This window comes from Dendropsophus ebraccatus, chromosome 9 (genome assembly GCF_027789765.1).
Source record: "Dendropsophus ebraccatus isolate aDenEbr1 chromosome 9, aDenEbr1.pat, whole genome shotgun sequence".
Lineage (NCBI taxonomy): Eukaryota > Metazoa > Chordata > Amphibia > Anura > Hylidae > Dendropsophus > Dendropsophus ebraccatus.
This window is the reverse complement of record NC_091462.1, coordinates 118,059,601-118,079,707: the sequence shown is the minus strand read 5'-3', so window position 1 is coordinate 118,079,707 and position 20,107 is coordinate 118,059,601. Positions and strand designations below refer to the sequence as shown.

General features: G+C 48.6%; 2 protein-coding genes across 4 annotated transcripts in view; both read left to right on the top strand.

Moving 5' to 3' along the window:
- Nucleotides 1-11,431, top strand: part of LOC138801664 (uncharacterized) — a 67,506-nt gene extending 56,075 nt beyond the window's left edge. For 2 of the 3 annotated variants that reach the window (XM_069984708.1, XM_069984707.1), the window contains exons 3-16: nt 1,724-1,752; nt 2,271-2,339; nt 2,643-2,708; nt 3,079-3,174; nt 3,254-3,337; nt 3,450-3,714; nt 4,314-4,505; nt 6,593-6,621; nt 6,709-6,768; nt 7,742-7,813; nt 9,654-9,719; nt 9,850-9,942; nt 10,020-10,097; nt 11,213-11,431. In XM_069984708.1, coding sequence (XP_069840809.1) covers nt 1,724-1,752; nt 2,271-2,339; nt 2,643-2,708; nt 3,079-3,174; nt 3,254-3,337; nt 3,450-3,714; nt 4,314-4,505; nt 6,593-6,621; nt 6,709-6,768; nt 7,742-7,813; nt 9,654-9,719; nt 9,850-9,942; nt 10,020-10,082 — 1,184 coding nt within the window. In that variant the 3' untranslated portion in view covers nt 10,083-10,097; nt 11,213-11,431. The remainder of the gene's footprint in view (nt 1-1,723; nt 1,753-2,270; nt 2,340-2,642; nt 2,709-3,078; nt 3,175-3,253; nt 3,338-3,449; nt 3,715-4,313; nt 4,506-6,592; nt 6,622-6,708; nt 6,769-7,741; nt 7,814-9,653; nt 9,720-9,849; nt 9,943-10,019; nt 10,098-11,212) is intronic. The other variant, XM_069984709.1, reaches the window with a different exon arrangement.
- Nucleotides 11,432-12,566: 1,135 nt separating this feature from the next.
- LOC138801663 (uncharacterized) lies at nt 12,567-19,819 on the top strand. Its single transcript, XM_069984706.1, has 4 exons — nt 12,567-14,113; nt 16,456-16,582; nt 16,797-16,870; nt 17,238-19,819. Exons 1-4 carry the CDS (start codon nt 13,798-13,800, stop codon nt 17,690-17,692), a joined length of 972 nt encoding a protein of 323 aa, XP_069840807.1. The 5' UTR covers nt 12,567-13,797; the 3' UTR covers nt 17,693-19,819.
- Nucleotides 19,820-20,107: the final 288 nt, after the last annotated feature.

The window sequence follows — 20,107 nt, the reverse complement described above, 5'->3', positions numbered from 1 at the left end:
GGGGGTAATTAGTGTGATTGGGCACTTGTCATGGCGGTCAGAAGTGGTGATACACACCCCTCATACACTAACACTGGGCTTTGTAAAAGGTAGCACAATGTGTGGGTGCGGGTGCAAAATAAGAATAGAGTCCAGCATTTACCAGGTTAACACTCCTGATGGACAACACTGAGCGTTTGGCTTAAGTGCTTGGGGTAGTAGGTAATGGGCAGAAGGTAGCAAGTAGGTGTTACTTAAGGCCAGCAAGGATCCAGGGGTCTTGCCAATTAGTGCAGTACTCTGCCGGGGGTTGTGGTGGGATTTGTGTAGGAACTTGTGGTGTGACTTGTGTGGAAGAAGCTTGGACTTACGGTTAAGACTGAAGAAAAGGAAGATAAGACCGCCCTATGCCAGAATAGCTCATTGAGTGCCAGGCCTGATAGTCCCAGGGTTGAACAACTAGGTTTAGCTAACCCCCTCAAGGTTTCCTGAGTATGTTGAGCAGGTTCCAATGGAGTACTTCAGCTTAGGCTCTTTGCTCCACTGGATAGATGGATGGTCCTGAATAGTAGATTGTCCCAGGCGGGGGCAGGGTGCTCCTAGGTGACCTCGCCTCTGGGTTTAGCACTGCATAGCTTTTATCTTACAGAGTTTCATGAACTATACACTCTCTCTCTCTCTCTCTCTCTCTCTCACTAACTGAGAAGGCCCCTCCCATCAGGATCTAAATAGCGTATATAGGGGTCTAACCTCCTATTGGTGGGGAAAGTGCTACAAGAAAGTGGTGTAAAGACAAAATAGGTGGTGTGGTGTGAGGCATCTAAGCCACTGACTAAATAACACAACACAGTAAAACACACAGTTAACCCTTTATCCTTCAGCTGTGCTTAGAGATAGGGGAAAGTGAGACACCAAGTGGTGATAGTGCGGTAAGGCACCCATCATCCCAGAGTGTGACACCTGACAGATTTACCTTTTGACAGATGGAAACAAAGAAGTAGTGGCACATCTGTACTGGGACACTACAGAGTCTCTCAGCAATACGCTTCTTACCTAGCTACTGACTTCAGTCCTGAAGTGATCATCAGGAACTTTAAAAATGCCGCCCAGCATTGATAGGGATTGTCCCACCTTTTCAGTGCAGCCTCACCGCGAGGTGCTCTAGCTGGAAATAGGTAGGGTAGTGACAGGTGTAAGAAATAGGGAATAGTCGCACAAATGGGTCCTGGCCGCCTGGCCAGGCCCTGAAAGAGTCTCCTGAGCAGGCTCTCTGTGACATATATACTCTCTCTTTGTAACACTGTGACTAGAATCTGCCTCAACTATTGCCAACCCCATTATATATACTGCTAATTTAGGGGGATCTAATTGGGCAAAGGGACTAAGATAGCCTGCTAGGATAGGTTGGGGACCTCTGAGGTAGCTAACTCAGGGATTGGTTAAGGTAGCAATCAGCAGACAGTAGGCAGCACAGTGACATCAAGTGGTGGGAGCAGCATACTACAACCTTCAGTCTCAGAGCATCTATACAGTACCGACCTATACATGCTTACACAGAAGCAGCGGACCTCCGCTCTGGGACACTACAGAATCATGGGTAGATGAGGCTGGAGGAATTATGGGATACTAGGCAGGAATGGTAGAGGAGGCTGAGGAGATGATGGGGGGGGGGGGGGGCTGTAGGGTGAGGGGGGAGCAGGTGGGGGGGATTACAGAATTAATAATAGTTTTATTGTTATTGCAGTGAGGCTGGGCCCGCTCCCTCTACCGTATGTAAGTGTCCTGTTATTATTATTATCATAGATTATTATATACCTCTATATATATCTATATTATTGTTATTATCATAGATTATTATATACCTCCATATATATCTATATTATTATTATTATCATAGATTATTATATACCTCCATATATATCTATATTATTGTTATTATCATAGATTATTATATACCTCTCTATATATCTATATTATTATTATTATTATTATTTATTATTATTATCATAGATTATTATATACCTCCATATATATCTGTATGATTATTATTATTATTATAGATTATTATTTACCTCTCTCTATATCTATATTATTGTTATTATTATTATTATTATTATTATTTATTATTATTATCATAGATTATTATATACCTCCATATATATCTGTATGATTATTATTATTATTATTATAGATTATTATATACCTCTCTATATATCTATATTATTGTTATTATTACTCATTATTATATATACTTCTATCTATCTAATCTGTATCATTTGTCGCTGTCACAGATCTTCGTCTTTGCGCTAATTCCCTTGTGGACGTTCTTCTCCAGCCATGAGAACTCTTTGTTGTTTTCTGTGAGTATGATCCCTGGTGTTTGGGGTACAGGGGTGTCATGACGCCCGTACTGTATGTTCCCTGGTGTTTGGGGTACAGGGGTGTCGCCCGCGCTGTATGTTCCCTGGTGTTCGGGGTACAGGGGTGTCTCCCACGCTGTATGTTCCCTGGTGTTGCCCACGCTGTATGTTTCTGCTGTTTGGGGTACAGGGGTGTCGCCCATGCTGTATGTTCCCTGGTGTTTGGGGTTCAGGGTGACACTTCCGCAATGGTCAGCTGGTGTCTCTGCCTGTTTCATGTGGATGATTGTTCTTTCCTTCTAGATGTTTGTCATCATCACGGTCATGGTGAAGGGTTCGCTGCTCTCCTGCTGGATCCTGAGCAGATCGGTGAGTGATCAGTCACACAGGATGTTTTCTTGGTTGTGTGATAGATGTATATAGCTCCTCACTGTCACATGTAGCCAGGACCTGTAGATATGGATGGTGGATGGAGACCTCACACTCCATGATCCTGTCATATAGCTCCGCACTGTCACATGTAGCCAGGACCTGTAGATATGGATGGTGGATGGAGACCTCACACTCCATGATCCTGTCATATAGCTCCGCACTGTTACATGTGGCCAGGACCTGTAGATATGGATGGTGGATGGAGATTTTGCCCTCCACATTTCTTCCTTTAGTCTGGCACATCGGGACCTGTGGCTTTGCTAAAAAAACTGATGACCTGTCCCTCTTTCACCTCCTTCTCCCTCAGCCATCTTGGATCTTGCAGGCGATGTTGGTCTTCAGTGTGATGATCGCCCAGATAATTCTCCTTCAGATGAGTCTTCATGCCTCTCTATTCTTCTTGGTGAGTATAAGACCCAGAGATCACTGACCTCTTATCATCTCTGTAGTAACCACGTCCTTTCCTATGTTTCCTCCTGGAGATCGTCCTGGTGCCTCCATCCACCTTGGCCGGCATCTGTGTTATAAAGTTCCATCTATGGGAGCGGGGAGATGAGAAGCAAGAGGTGAGCGCTGGGCTTATGGGAGTCTTATACTATGTCCCCTGATCAGTATAACACACTATCCTCCATATTACCTGGATCCATTCCTCCTCATCTCTTCTGCTCTTTATTCCAGGATCCGGTCTGGGGCAGACCGATTATTGGGATATTCTCCCGTAATTCACAGGAGGAGTATGCATGGCTCACCTCCGCCCTGAAGAAAGTGGGGAGAGTAGTTCCTTTCGCCATCACAAACACTAACTCTCAGCAGTTCAGGCAGCAGGTCTCTCAGTGCACGTTCGCCATATTGTATCACTCAAAGACACGAGGACGGGTCAACATCACCAATGTGACGGACTCGCTGTACGATGATGAGCTGGATGTCATGTCGCGTCTGCTTGGTAAGATGATGGCACTCCGCACTGCCAATCATATCAGTGCTTGTAGCGAACTGACTTTATAGAGGTGGGCATCAGCACTGGACCTCGACCCCCATTCATTGTAAATACAGCAGGTGTTAGAAGGCTGAATCTGTCCCTTTAAGAGTAGACAACCCGTCTGTCTGGGCAGGATGGGATTGGTGGATCTAAGGACCTACATAAAGGAGAGTGGTCCCAGGGCAAAAGTAGCTAGCCCCCCATATTTTCCTAATAATCCCCAAATCCTGGCATAAGAGGATCCTGCTTTACTTTACCCTCCTCTCCTGACCCCTAATATCAGAGTATGGAGGCGTCATGCTCAGCTTAGCTCCTCCATCACTGGAGCGTAGAGTGGGGTGTAGATGGCCCCCGCTATTAGGACGTCTGTCACCTGTAACCTCAGATTAGTCTAGGTTGTATCACTGTGGATTGAGGAAACATTGTGCAAGATATTCAGCATTGAATGGATCAGTGATGGCGTGTCATCTGCTCCATGTCCTCTTAGGTTTACCTGGACTCCGTTATACACATCCTCCTCCTCCATCCCAGGCTCACCCCATTCACCTCTTTCATCCTTACAGGTAGGAGTAACGTGATTGTTGTGGCTGACGACATGGAGGACAGCAGCCCCAGGAAAGAGAAGGACATCCTGACCAACCAGCCGTCCATCGCTAAGCTGAGCCGCGGCCTCTATCTATTCACCACCAGGGAGAAAAGAGACGATCAACTGAGGAAAGATAAAGTGCAGGCAATATATAGTATAATCTCCAAAGGTACAACCGAGGTCTGAGGCCGGAGAGGAGATGTGGTGGGGGAAGGAGGATAGCCGGGCAGCCATGGAAGTCAATTCATATCTATAGGGCTGAATGTACAAGCTACAGAGGGTAATAAGGGTAATCCCCATCAGCCCCTCAGACATAGGAAGGACATAGGTGATTCTCCCCCTGTACTCCAGATTATGGGATTCATTCTTATGTTCTCTGACATGTCTTGTAAATTGTGTTTTCTGTCACATTAAACACATTGAAGCTACTTCTGGTCTAAACTCATGACATGAAGCGCTCGGCTCCATCCCTTTTCTCTAGATGGAGTAAATCCTCTTGGAGTCTCCCTTACACCATTGTTATTACACCATTGTGAACCCTACAGATTGTAAATCATTGATGGTGTAGTCTCCACAAGATGCCACACGCCATTCTTCCCACCATCTTGTGTACATAGCATGGGATTCTTCGGAATGGCTCCACTTGTTCTCGAGAGGCTCGGTAGATTTAATGACTTATTCCACACAACCATAGACAACAGTGATATTCATGGCTCCTCTGGGATCAGCATGACTGGGTCCAAGGAATCAGGATGTGACTGATCAGACATATTGTAGCATCTTCCTCGTCATTGGTCATTGTTGGGCGATGGACTCTTCTCCTAAGTGGACTATGTGTTCTCAGATGGAGGATATTATCTCTGAGGAGGTAGCATTGAATTCCTTGTAGAGAACAATACTGCATGGGGTAGAAAGGCCAGCTAGTGGTAAATGTCCTCATACACCTTAGACTTTATTTGGCTGTACCCACCACCCACGGTGGATTCCGCTGTTAATCTAAGATGTACGGGGCTCTCCCGAACATCCACCGACAGTGATGATAGGGTCAGGTGTGATGGAAAATGCCTGGCCCCTTTGTTTCTCCAAATATAAGCCACAGAGAGCTCTTTTGATGCGGCTTACCCCTTCCCATAGACAATACAGGATCGCTCGGCTGTGCCGAATGTTCATGTGTATGGGGAGGGTGAACGGCCGACAAGAGACATAGCTGACGGACGGATGATTGTTTAGCCGGAAGTTATGAAGAGTGTATGACCATGTTAAGATGCTTCCTGGAAGAGATTAGACTGACTGTCTTCTTAAAGTATAGTTTCTCCTGGAAAAGGTTAGGGTTACTACCTTGGTGGTAGTATCATAAATAATTGAGCAGCTAAGGATGACTATCTAGGTGGTAGCATCAGACAACATTAAGGAGGTAATACTGACTATGTTGGTGGTAGTATCATACATCACTGAGGCGGTAAGGATGACTATCTAGGTGGTAGCATCGTACAACATTAAGGAGGTAATACTGACTATGTTGGTGGTAGTATCATACATCACTGAGGCGGTAAGGATGACTATCTAGGTGGTAGCATCATACATCACTGAGGAGGTAAGGATGACTATCTAGGTGGTAGCATCAGACAACATTAAGGAGGTAATACTGACTATGTTGGTGGTAGTATCATACATCACTGAGGAGGTAAGGATGACTATCTTGGTGGTAGTATCATACATCACTGAGGAGGTAAGGATGACTATCTTGCGTAGTATAATAAATCACAGAGGAGGTAATACTGACTATGTTGCGTAGTATCATACATCACTGAGGCGGTAAGGATGACTATCTAGGTGGTAGCATCATACATCACTGAGGAGGTAAGGATGACTATCTTGGTGGTAGTATCATACATCACTGAGGAGGTAAGGATGACTATCTAGGTGGTAGTATCACACAACATTACGGAGGTAAGGATGACTATCTTGCGTAGTATAATAAATCACAGAGGAGGTAATACTGACTATGTTGCGTAGTATCATACATCACTGAGGAGGTATGGATGACTATCTTGGTGGTAGTATCATACATCTTAGAGGAGGTAAGGCTGACTATCTTGGTGGTAGCATCATACATCACTGAGGAGGTAAGGATGATTATCTTGGTGGTAGTATCACACAACATTACGGAGGTAAGACTGACTATCTTGGTGGAGCACAATAATTTGTTGAGGTTAAGCTGAAGAAATCATGTAACCAATATGTTTCTCCCTTCAGGGTCGGTCTGTGGCATTGTATCTGATCTGGTAAGTATCTAGCCATGTACCCGCAGAGGTCCCGGTCACTGCCGCTGGAGTATCTTGTGATATTAATGGATTGTTTCTTATGCTCAGGTCCTGGTCTTCTTGGCTGTAGCTCCCTGGTTCTTCATCATCTATAACATCAACATCCATGTGAGTTCAGGGGCTGTTTCTTTCTCTAATTCTTCTTCTGTCCTCCATACAACCATTAAGGAGATATTTGCCTCCAGCTAAGTGTGTACAAGAGTTACGTAGAATGACAGGAATAAACAATTCTACTTGAGTTCTTAAAACCCTCCATGTCTGCCCAGATCCAGATCCAGGATGGTGATACAGAAAAGGGTAGTGAGATGTGTAAGGACATCTGAGGAACTTGGTGGAGGCTGTAGACTAAGACCAAGGGGATTCTCATCTGGTCAAAAATGACATTGTTATGGATTTTGAGCCACTTGATTCTGGAACTTTTTCCTCGTCCCTCCCATTCCCTATGGGTGCCGTTAGTTTTCTCCCCATTGAGAACTGAGCGTCAGTGACCACCCACTTGGCTCTCTGTAAACCTCAGTAGAATCTTGGGGGGTCAAAATACTTAAAGGAAGTAAAAGGCACTAACTCGCTTCCATGTTGGCCGTGATGTCCAAGTTGTATACAGAGGTCTCAGGTAGTGTTGAGCACAGTTACTAAGCTGTCCAGGTTTTGATTAACATTCAGCATTCGACTCCTGGTGTCTGGAGAGGCTGCCAGGAAAACATGGACACCACCTATGGCCTATGGCTTTATTCATGTCTTCTAGGACTCCCAACTTTTCCAGGAGTCAAATGCCAGGCTTTCGGGTTCGTCTACTCTGCTCAACACTAGTCACGGGTTCTCGTAACTTTATCTGTAATAAGATGTAAGATCTAAATACTAAGTCACCATGAGAGACACCCAACGAGACGCACAACGACCCTAGTATGGAAGTAGATGTTATATGATGGTCAGGTGTTAATAACATGTATTCTCCATTTATTACCAATAATGTGACGGTGAACGAGGTGGTCGGTCACTGATGTCCGTCCTGCCATATCGTCCTCATAGTGGATCTGTCCTCCTCATCCGGGTGATTGATCTTCTCCTCATTCTTCTCCAGATGATTTTCCTGATCACAACAAACCTGAACGGATCCTTTCTTGTGTACTACACTATCTGTTCTCCGAATCATGTGAGTAATGGAAGCAACTATGGCTTCAGGCTTAGATACGGTGATACCTACAGATATAAGATACATGTATGTCCCCTGTTCCTGGAGATGTTCCCGTTATTACGGTGCTGAGTGACCCTTCCTAGGAGCATATACAGTGTCGGTGTCTGGCCTGCAGGTCAATGGTTACTGTATGGATTATATGCTGTGGGCAGTCCATGGCTGGCACCATGTGTTGGGATCTATGGGATATACAGACATGTTGGGGGCAGTATGCTGGTTGGGGGCGCACCATGTTTTGGGATCTATGGGATATGCAGACATGTTGGGGGCAGGATGTGTTGGGATCTATGGGATATGCAGACATGTTGGGGGCAGGATCTGTTGGGATCTATGGGATATACAGACATGTTGGGGGCAGGATGTGTTGGGATCTATGGGATATACAGACATGTTGGGGGCAGGATGTGTTGGGATCTATGGGATATACAGACATGTTGGGGGCAGGATGTGTTGGGATCTATGGGATATACAGACATGTTGGGGGCAGGATGTGTTGGGATCTATGGGATATACAGACATGTTGGGGGCAGTATGCTGGTTGGGGGCGCACAATGTGTTGGGATCTATGGGATATACAGACATGTTGGGGGCAGTATGCTGGTTGGGGGCGCACCATGTGTTGGGATCTATGGGATATACAGACATGTTGGGGGCAGGATGTGTTGGGATCTATGGGATATATAGACATGTTGGGGGCAGTATGCTGGTTGGGGGCGCACCATGTGTTGGGATCTATGGGATATACAGACATGTTGGGGGCAGTATGCTGGTTGGGGGCGCACCATGTGTTGGGATCTATGGGATATACAGACATGTTGGGGGCAGGATGTGTTGGGATCTATGGGATATACAGACATGTTGGGGGCAGGATGTGTTGGGATCTATGGGATATACAGACATGTTGGGGGCAGGATGTGTTGGGATCTATGGGATATACAGACATGTTGGGGGCAGGATGTGTTGGGATCTATGGGATATACAGACATGTTGGAGGCAGGATGTGTTGGGATCTATGGGATATACAGACATGTTGGGGGCAGGATGCTGGTTGGGGGCGCACCATGTGTTGGGTTCTATGGGATATACAGACATGTTGGGGGCGCACCATGTGTTGGTTTCTATGGGATATACAGACATGGGGGCATGATGTGTTGGGATCTATGGGATATACAGACATGTTGGGGGCAGGATGTGTTGGGATCTATGGGATATACAGACATGTTGGGGGCAGGATGTGTTGGGATCTATGGGATATACAGACATGTTGGGGGCAGTATGCTGGTTGGGGGCGCACAATGTGTTGGGATCTATGGGATATACAGACATGTTGGGGGCAGTATGTGTTGGGATCTATGGGATATACAGACATGTTGGGGGCAGTATGCTGGTTGGGGGCGCACCATGTGTTGGGATCTATGGGATATACAGACATGTTGGGGGCAGGATGTGTTGGGATCTATGGGATATACAGACATGTTGGGGGCAGTATGCTGGTTGGGGGCGCACCATGTGTTGGGATCTATGGGATATACAGACATGTTGGGGGCAGGATGTGTTGGGATCTATGGAATATACAGACATGTTGGGGGCAGGATCTGTTGGGATCTATGGGATAAACAGACATGTTGGGGGCAGGATGTGTTGGGATCTATGGGATATACAGACATGTTGGGGGCAGGATCTGTTGGGATCTATGGGATATACAGACATGTGACTGGTTGGGGGCAGGATGTTTTGTATTTTGAGGGGAGATATATTTTTTTCTTTTCATTACACTTGGCTTAATTTTGCCTCCCAGCGTGACTCTGTGCTTCCATCTACGTATCCCATCCACAAGCAGCGAAACCCACGGGGGAAGAAGAAGGTAGGTGGTGGTGGGGGGGGGGGGGTCGTTGTTAATAAGGCTGCGCATGAAGCTGTCAGGAGTAGAGGGGCACTTACATTACTCTTCAGAGGGTCTCGTCTCATCACCATGAGGGGCTTGTCTCTTGCAGGGTGCCCGTATGGTGGGACTGGCTGCTGTCCTGATGGTGCTGGTGGTGGAGCTGTACTCTGCCCTCTACTGGGTGGCGGCACATGTGGACACGGTAAGTTGTCCGTACCCTTCTTCCCCCCCATGACTGTCCACCCGATCCTCAGTCACACAGCTCTGCTTTCTCTATAGGTCCTGCTCATCGCACAGTCACTTGGGACCGCAGTGTTTAGCCTTAAGATGGCCATATTTTGACCAAGAGTCCACCGGGTAGGTACAGAAGATATAAAGGTGCCCCGCCTCTTCGGGATAAATATATAGAAAAGAAAGCAACCATCCAGGTCTCAATCCTTTATGTGTCTTCAGCTGAAAGCAGTAGCTGAGAACTGGGGGAAGGAGACTAAATAGATAATAACAAGTATGGAAGGAATTGTTAGTCTCACCATGGGCAGCAACATATCAGAAGTTATGTCTGAGTGGAAAACAAGTGCAGCGCCCCAAATGGTTATTATAGGGTACTGCACCATGGCCCCAGTGTGGATAAATGTTTGGTAATGCCTGGAGGTGTGACAACCTGATCCAGTGCCACACACACTGTCCCCTCCCCCGCTGCCAGTGTCACAAACATTGTCCCCTCCCCCGCTGCCAGTGCCACACACTGTCCCCTCCCCTGCTGCCAGTGCTGCACCCATTGTTCCCTCCCCCGCTGCCAGTGCCGCACCCATTGTCCCCTCCCCCGCTGCCAGTGCCGCACGCATTGTCCCCAACCCCGCTGCCAGTGCTGCACACACTGTCCCCTCCCCCGCTGCCAGTGCGGCACCCATTGTCCCCTCCCCCGCTGCCAGTGCTGCACACACTGTCCCCTCCCCCACTGCCAGTGCTGCACCCATTGTCCCCTCCCCCGCTGCCAGTGCCGCACGCATTGTCCCCTCCCCCGCTGCCAGTGTCGCACACACTGTCCCCTCCCCCGCTGCCAGTGTCGCACACACTGTCCCCTCCCCCGCTGCCAGTGCTGCACACACTGTCCCCTCCCCCGCTGCCAGTGCTGCACACACTGTCCCCTCCCCCGCTGCCAGTGCTGCACACACTGTCCCCTCCCCCACTGCCAGTGCTGCACCCATTGTCCCCTCCCCCGCTGCCAGTGCTGCACGCATTGTCCCCTCCCCCGCTGCCAGTGCCGCACGCATTGTCCCCTCCCCCGCTGCCAGTGTCGCACACACTGTCCCCTCCCCCGCTGCCAGTGCCGCACACACTGTCCCCTCCCCTGCTACCAGTGCTGCACACACTGTCCCCTCCCCCGTGGTCTCATCCATCTCCTCTGTCATTCACTGTATAATCACTACGACCTGAGGATTCAATATAAGTGTTTTCCTTCTTCTTTCCAGGAGACTCGTCCAAATAGCAGAACCAAAGTGATATATGGAGGTATATACTCAGGAGCCTGCGGAGCAATGAGGGACCAGCGGATGAGCCAGAACTACAGGGGTCTTCACCCTGACACCATTCCTGCTCACCGTCTCATCAAAGGGAATCATTTTATACAGTTATTATATACAACACAATATGTGACTTTTCTATATAATAAAATATACCATTTATCAGAACAGGTCTTACTATCCACATTGGCCGCTGCTATAGCGGAACTATTCCATACACACTATGGGGGCACTATTATAGTTGTATTCTGTGCACAGTGTGAGCACTCATTTAACTCTTCAGCTGCCACAGTCAGTTTCCATCTAAACAGTGTGCTGAGCGGCTGTCTGTTAACCCAAAAGAATGGACATGTCAATTCTTTGGGCGGACAGTGAAATCCGCCTGACCATAGAATGGAGTCTATGGGACGGGCAGAGATGAGTGGGAGAGCGTTGGAATCCGCTGCAACTTCTTTGTGCAGATTCCTCAGTGTGAACGCACCCTTACACAGATGCTGCATGGTATCTCAAACAATTTGCAAAGTATGGGGTAAATCCGGACGTACTGGTCACTGACACATTCAGAACGGGTTGAGAGTTGACAGTAAGTTACACAGGTTACTGCCCCTTTAAGACCAGGTCTGTATGAAGCAATATAGTCGAAGACGGCACTCTGTAAGTTAGGTGGTCCTCGTGGTAGGAATGGTCCCAGAACAGTAGAAAGGTAAATCTTGGCACACACCAAATAGAGAAATGCTTGATTTATTTGTGCAATAAGGGGGGAGATCACCAGACCGCCCTGATAGGTAGCCCCTTATGTCCCACTCGGTTGTGAATATTGGAACATAAATAGGGAAATACCAGGGTGGCCGCTTTTCCATCAAAGTCTAACTCTGTTGCGAGTATTGCGACGTGACAAGGGTTACCAAAGCCAGGAATCCATCCACAGACAGCCGCCATGGGGTGTTTACACCTCCTGTCGCTCTTGGTGGATTCTGTCCTCTCTTCTAGACCTCGCCTGTTATCCAGACCCTATATATGTGTGTGTGTCCTCCTACCACACTGAGGCGCAATGCAGGTATATAGGTTCAGGGATGAGTGGTGGATATGAGAGAGAAAACTGCTACTGACCCCCAATGAAGGAGTGTGATATCTCATTGACCCCCAGTGTGGAAGGGGTGTAACATCTTACTGACCCCTGGTCAATATCTCATTGACCCCCAGGTGTAGTTGGAGAATTCTGCAGATCATTGCACTTATTGAGTTGCTGCCCTGTATACGGTACTTTTATATAGAGGATATACGTATACCTGGGGACTCCTATGGCTGCTATAACAGCTGTAGGCCAGTATTGGTATGGCATCCTGTGTGACGTCCTGCTAGATCCAGAAGCCTGGAGTGGAGATTGTATGGTGGTTATAAGTCCTACAGCATTACACCAGGGAGCGCCCTCTTTGTGTCTTTTTTCTTTTATGTGCAGCTGGACACCTTTGACACAATATGTGTGTGCGGAGCTTTATGGCTACTAATAGAATGAAGCCCAACCCTAAGCTGTGAAAATAGAAAACTGCTGGCAGGCTATAGCTGAGTTTCCAGAAAGTGATGTCATCACAAGAGAGAATCGAAAGTAGAAAGTGAAGACAAGGAAAAAAATCTAAAAAGAAAAAAATACAGCAGTGAAGACAAAACAGAGAGGAGAACGTCTACCATGGATCCTCACCAGCTGAGAGAGAGGAGAACATCAACCATAAATCCCACCAGCTGAGAGAGAGGAGAACGTCTTCTAAGGATCCCAACCATCTGAGAGAGAGGAGAACGTCAGCCAAAGATCCCAACCAGCTGAGAGAGAGGAGAACATCAACCATAAATCCCACCAGCTGAGAGAGAGGAGAACATCAACCATAAATCCCACCAGCTGAGTGAGAGGAGAACGTCAGTCAAAGATCCCAACCAGCTGAGAGAGAGGAGAACATCAACCATAAATCCCACCAGCTGAGTGAGAGGAGAACGTCAGTCAAAGATCCCAACCAGCTGAGAGAGCCAAGAACGTCTTCTAAGGATCCCAACCATCTGAGAGAGAGGAGAACGTCTTCTAAGGATCCCAACCATCTGAGAGAGAGGAGAACGTCTTCTAAGGATCCCAACCAGCTGTGAGAGAGGAGAACGTCAGCCAAAGATCCCAACCAGCTGAGAGAGCCGAGAACATCTTCTAAGGATCCCAACCATCTGAGAGAGAGGAGAACGTCAGCCAAAGATTCCAACCAGCTGAGAGAGAGGAGAACATCAACCATAAATCCCACCAGCTGAGAGAGAGGAGAACGTCTTCTAAGGATCCCAACCAGCTGAGAGAGAGGAGAACGTCAGCCAAAGATCCCAACCAGCTGAGAGGAGAACGTCTTCTAAGGATCCCAACCATCTGAGAGAGAGGAGAAGGTCAGCCAAGGATCCCAACCAGCTGAGAGAGAGGAGAACGTCAGCCAAAGATCCCAACCAGCTGAGAGAGAGGAGAACGTCAGCCAAAGATCCCAACCAGCTGAAAGAAGAGGACATCAACCATGGATCCCAACCAGCTGAGAGAATCCATCCAGAGTTTCAGCCTCCACAGAGGTCTCAGCCAGGGGTATAAGAGGGTCCTCCTCCAGCTCTTCGGTTACACCGGTCACGGTAAATCCTCCTTCATCAACTCCTGTAGGTATGTCCTGGATGGAGACCGAGGATTTATAGAGCACGCAGAGGCCGGAGAGAAAAAAGATGGTGCTGTGACTCTGACACGCAGGGCCTATCCCCTGACCGATGTCATCACCATTGTGGACAACCGAGGATATGCCACCATGGACAACTTTGAGAGGGTTGAAGTCTATACCCAGCTGGGTGAGTAAAGAGTTCCTCTTTAATTCTCCTTTATATAATCAAACTTCTCTCATAAATTGGCTTCTAAATTCCCTGTATTATATATCCTACACAAATTAGATTCAATCTCTCTAAACTAACAGTCCTCTGGACCAGACCCTCTACACAAATACAGATCCTAAACCCCCCAGATATAGACTCCCCCAGAGCCTCAAAACAAATACAAATCCTAGACCCCTGAATAAATTCAGATCCTAGACCCCCAAATGCAGATCCGACCAGACCCTCAAAACAGATCCTAGACCCCAAAATAAATGCAGATTCCCCCAGACCCTCAAAACAAATACAAATTCTAGACCCCTCAATAAATACAGCCCGCCTCCCAGACCACACCCTCTAAATAGATTCTAGACCCCCCAAAACAAATGCAGTTCCTCCCCAGCCAAGACCCTCTAAATAAAAGCAGATCCTAAACCCAAAATCCTCCCCCCCCCAGACCAGACCCGATAAACCACACGTGTCAAACTCAGGCCCTCCAGGTGTTCCAAAACTACAATTGTGCCTGGAAAGGTAAAGCTTTGGCTGTCCAGGCATGATGGGAATTGTATTTTTGCAACGGCTGTAGGGCCTGAGTTTGACATCCCTGCTCTAAACAAATTCACATCCTAGACCCCTCAATAAATTAAGTCTCCTAGATGGAGATCCCCCCAGATCCTCTAAATTTATAGAGATGCCCCAAAATCTCAGGCAGACTATACTTTTCGAGACATTTAGACTCCAGACTATAAGAACAGATACTCTACTCTTCTCCTTACAGGACCTCAGGAACAGGGGGAGGTGATGGGCCTTTTTGCTGCAGTTTTCCTAAATTAAATCTGCCACCAAACATACAAGTCCATCCGCTGTCGGGTTCCTGAACTGAGGATTCCTGTCTGTGGAAAGTGCACCTGACAACTCTCATTTACAGCGTCTCTCAGTCTCCCCTCTCCCTGTCCTCCTGCTGCCTCCCACAGTCTCTCTGTCTCCCCTCCCGCTGTCCTCTTGCTGCCTCCCACAGTCTCTCTGTCTCCCCTCTCCCTGTCCTCCTGCTGCTGCCGCCCACAGTCTCTGTCTCCCCTTTCCCTGTCCTCCTGCTGCTGCCGCCCACAGTCTCTGTCTCCCCTTTCCCTGTCCTCCTGCTGCTGCCGCCCACAGTCTCTCTGTCTCCCCTCTCCCTGTCCTCCTGCTGCTGCCGCCCACAGTCTCTCTGTCTCCCCTCTCCCTGTCCTCCTGCTGCTGCCTCCTACAGTCTCTCTGTCTCCCCTCTCCCTGTCCTCCTGCTGCTGCCCCCCACAGTCTCTCTGTCTCCCCTCTCCCTGTCCTCCTGCTGCCTCCCACAGTCTCTCTCTGTCTCCCCTCTCCCTGTCCTCCTGCTGCTGCCCCCCACAGTCTCTGTCTCCCCTTTCCCTGTCCTCCTGCTGCTGCCGCCCACAGTCTCTCTGTCTCCCCTCTCCCTGTCCTCCTGCTGCTGCCTCCTACAGTCTCTCTGTCTCCCCTCTCCCTGTCCTCCTGCTGCTGCCCCCCACAGTCTCTCTGTCTCCCCTCTCCCTGTCCTCCTGCTGCCTCCCACAGTCTCTCTCTGTCTCCCCTCTCCCTGTCCTCCTGCTGCTGCCCCCCACAGTCTCTCTGTCTCCCCTCTCCCTGTCCTCCTGCTGCCTCCCACAGTCTCTCTCTGTCTCCCCTCTCCCTGTCCTCCTGCTGCTGCCTCCTACAGTCTCTCTGTCTCCCCTCTCCCTGTCCTCCTGCTGCCTCCCACAGTCTCTCTCTGTCTCCCCTCCCCCTGTCCTCCTGCTGCCTCTCACAGACTCTCTCAGTCTCCCCTCCCGCTGTTCTCCTCCGGCTGCTGCCCAGCTTATACTTTAACAGACTCCTTGTTGCCCTTGCTCCTCTTTCAGCAGCTTTCTCCTCTGCTTCTCTGCTCTTATCTTGCTGAACTTGTCTCATATAAATCTTGTCTCTGCAGACCTTTTATGTGGAACACCTGAGCATACTCCACCTACCTTCTAGTAACACTAGCTGAAGCAGCTCCCACTAAGGCCTGCAGGTGTCACTGTTGTCTCACAGTTAGTATAGTCTACGTAGTGAGGCATGTCACCCATTCCCTGCCGGACAGTTACACTGGTACAGAGGATACATGACATACATCACAGAAGCCTTTACAATATCACTTGGTGGACAGGTGCCATCCTAGGCCCAGCGGCAGGAATTACGCTCTGGTGCACTACACCTCCTCCTCTCTTTGAGTGGTTGTGGAGCACCTTGGATGTGGTGGATGGGCCCAGTGAGTTCCCACCATGCTGAATGGGTTTGGTTGTTCCTTTCAGGTAACTTTCTCCCCCTTGATGAGTCCGTGGAGTGGCAGGACAGCTTCAAAGCTTTGGTGGATAGAGTGGAGGACATGGACATTGACACAAACGCCACCGATTTACTTGTTCCCGTCTTTGTTTACAGGTAAATGTTCACATATTCTATATTACAGCGTGAGGGAAACTGGAATTAGTCAAATCTTATAGGGACTTAAAGGAGTTGTCCAGGATTTTGAAAAAAACTTCCAAAAACACCAGTCCTCAGCCCTCGTAGATTTCCTATAGGGCCGACTTCCTTATGCTTCATACCAGATAATTACCTCCCCATCTCCGTGACTAATTCTCATTGACTTCTCTAGTGTGAAGAACTGTGTGACCCCGGACCTAAAGGAAAGCCTGCCCGAGTTCTTTAAAAACTGCACCGAGTTAACAGGTAAGACCTGAGACCCAGTACGTCATGTGTCTCCACCGGAGATTCTAAACTGGTGGCCCTCCACATGTTCTAAAACTACAATTCCCTTCATGGGGCACAGCTGAACGATTAAAGGGCCGTTACTGACCGGCTGCAGGGTTCCTATGTTATTGGGCTGCACTAATGATATTCCTATAGATCCACAACCAATGGCTGGCGGGTACTATACTCTGGTGGATTATCCACTGTGGTCTCGGTCTATGCAGGTTCACCATCCCGACCACCTATAGACTAATCTCCTCTGACCTGTGGCTGTGTACAGGTCCCTGAGCCATAGTCCCAGTACAGTCCCAGTATAGTCTGTGACCGCTATCTCTTTGTGTTCCAGGGTTGTCCCCGATCGTCGTCCTCACACATCGATATGGAGGAAATTACTTCCAGACTGAAGAACAATTTAAGCTCCTGGGAGCGGAGAATGTAGTTATAGTGGAGAACTACACGCGGCAGGACCACATAAAGACCCGGCAGAGGACCCTGGACATCCTGGACTTTATGATAACCGCAATTCACAACGTGACCTTCCGCCTGGAACACGACCTGAACCCTAGAAGAGAGAGAGTGAAGCACAAGAAGTTTCTGCTCCGATACGCCCATCTGTCTGTGCTGGAGGCCGAAAAAGAGAAGGCGGAAAAAGAGAGAAGAAAGGCGGAGGAGGAGGAGGAAAAGGAGAGAAGAAAGGCGGAGGAGGAGGAGGAAAAGGAGAGAAGAAAGGCAGAGGAGGAGGAGCGATTACGTAACAGGGGGCTCATAGCCAGGATGTGGTCGTACTGGCGTCCTACATAATAAGGTCATCACCAGCTATCGCCAGACAACACACTATATTTATATACTGCGGATATTCCAAAGCTGCACCCTGAGGTCGATGAAGTTTACAGCCGCACACTGACATCCTGCACCTATACAGCAAAAACACTGACATCCTACACCTATACAGCCGCACACTGACATCCTGCACCTATACACTGACATCCCGCACCTATACAGCCGCACACTGACATCCCGCACCTATACAGCCGCACCCTGACATCCTACACCTATACAGCCGCACACTGACATCCTACACCTATACAGCCGCACACTGACATCCTACACCTATACAGCCGCACACTGACATCCTGCACCTATACAGCAAAAACACTGACATCCTGCACCTATACAGCTGCACCCTGACATCCTGCACCTATACAGCCGCACACTAACATCCTGCACCTATACAGCTGCACACTGACATCCTGCACCTATACAGCCGCACACTGACATCCTGCACCTATACAGCCGCACACTGACATCCTGCACCTATACAGCCGCACACTGACATCCTGCACCTATACAGCCGCACACTGACATCCTGCACCTATACAGCCGCACACTGACATCCTGCACCTATACACTGACATCCCGCACCTATACAGCCGCACACTGACATCCCGCACCTATACAGCCGCACCCTGACATCCTACACCTATACAGCCGCACACTGACATCCTACACCTATACAGCCGCACACTGACATCCTGCACCTATACAGCAAAAACACTGACATCCTGCACCTATACAGCTGCACCCTGACATCCTGCACCTATACAGCCGCACACTAACATCCTGCACCTATACAGCTGCACACTGACATCCTACACCTATACTGCTGCACACTGACATCCTGCACCTATACAGCCGCACACTGACATCCTGCACCTATACAGCCGCACACTGACATCCTGCACCTATACAGCCGCACACTGACATCCTGCACCTATACAGCCGCACACTGACATCCTGCACCTATACAGCCGCACACTGACATCCTGCACCTATACAGCCGCACACTGACATCCTGCACCTATACAGCCGCACACTGATATCTTGCACATTTATAAGCAGTACATTTGTAGTGTCCCAGATCATGTGTGACCCTACTGTTTTCTGCACACCTGTTATCAGGTACTATTCTAAAGGTATACTCTGGGTGAGGGACCTCAGTGGTGTGACTTCCACCAATATGGGTCACTAATGTAGTGTCCTAGTCCAGGTGTCCTGTATTCCACCTGTCCAAGGGTAACTTTGTCAGGTGAGACACTCCGGGATGATGGGTGCCTTTCTGCTTTATCACCACTTGGTGTCTCACTCTTCCCTGTCGGCACAGCTGAAGGAAGGAAGAGAATTCACCAATCATTGGCTTGGGTGCCACACACTGTCTTTGCCTATCACACTCTTACACCTCTCTCTTTCTAGCACTTTCCCCACCAATGGGAGGTTAGTCCCGGTCACCTCTATATAAGAAGCTTCCTAGGGCGGTTCTTTTGTCGGTTCCCTGCAGTGGGGAGACAGAGAGAGGGTTGCTGCTGCTTTTTACGTCCAGGTCCTGGATTCTGGTCCTTTGTCAGTTGTTGGAGAGAGAGTTCTCTGTGAGAGAGAACACTACTAGGCACTGCTAGACCCAGAGGTGGGGCACCTGTCCCCTGGATTCCACCATTGATCTGCAATGGAGCAAATAGCATAAGCTGAAGTACTCCATTGGTTCTTGCCCGTTCTATTCGGGTCATCTTGAGGGGTTACCTTCACCCGGTAATTCAAGCCTTGGTCCTCTTCTTCTTCTTCTGATTTTAACCATGATTACGAGAGTTTTCTTTCTACACAAAGTTGACACAAACCATCCCGGCAGAGTACTGCATTACTTAGGCAAGGTCCCCAAGAAAGACCCCTAACCAGCTACACTCAGCTACACTTTCTAACCTACTCAGCTACGCTTCACCTATCATCTATACTTCAAGCACCCGAGCTACAACCTCCGCGTTATCCACCAAGATAAAGGACCCTGATATATTGTATTTTTGTCATTATCTTTTGCACTCATTTTGCTCTGTTGTATTTTGCTCTGAAGACTGTAAGTAAAGTTATACTCTAAGTGCCGGACTCTGTCACACTCACACTTGCGTTACCCTTACACAGCCCAGTGCCAGTGTGTCCGAGAGAGGGTATCACCACTCCTGCCCACCATGACAAGTGCCCAAGTAAAACACCAACCAGCCCACTGCTGTTACCACCTAGCCACCCCAATCCACGGCACTGATGTAGATGTATTGCAGTGTATTCACTTACAGCTGTATGAGGACGTATATACCAGGGGGTAAACAATGTGTGCACTAATTCTTGTTTATGCCCCTGTTATGTGATTTGTAGACTGTCCAATCCTTGATC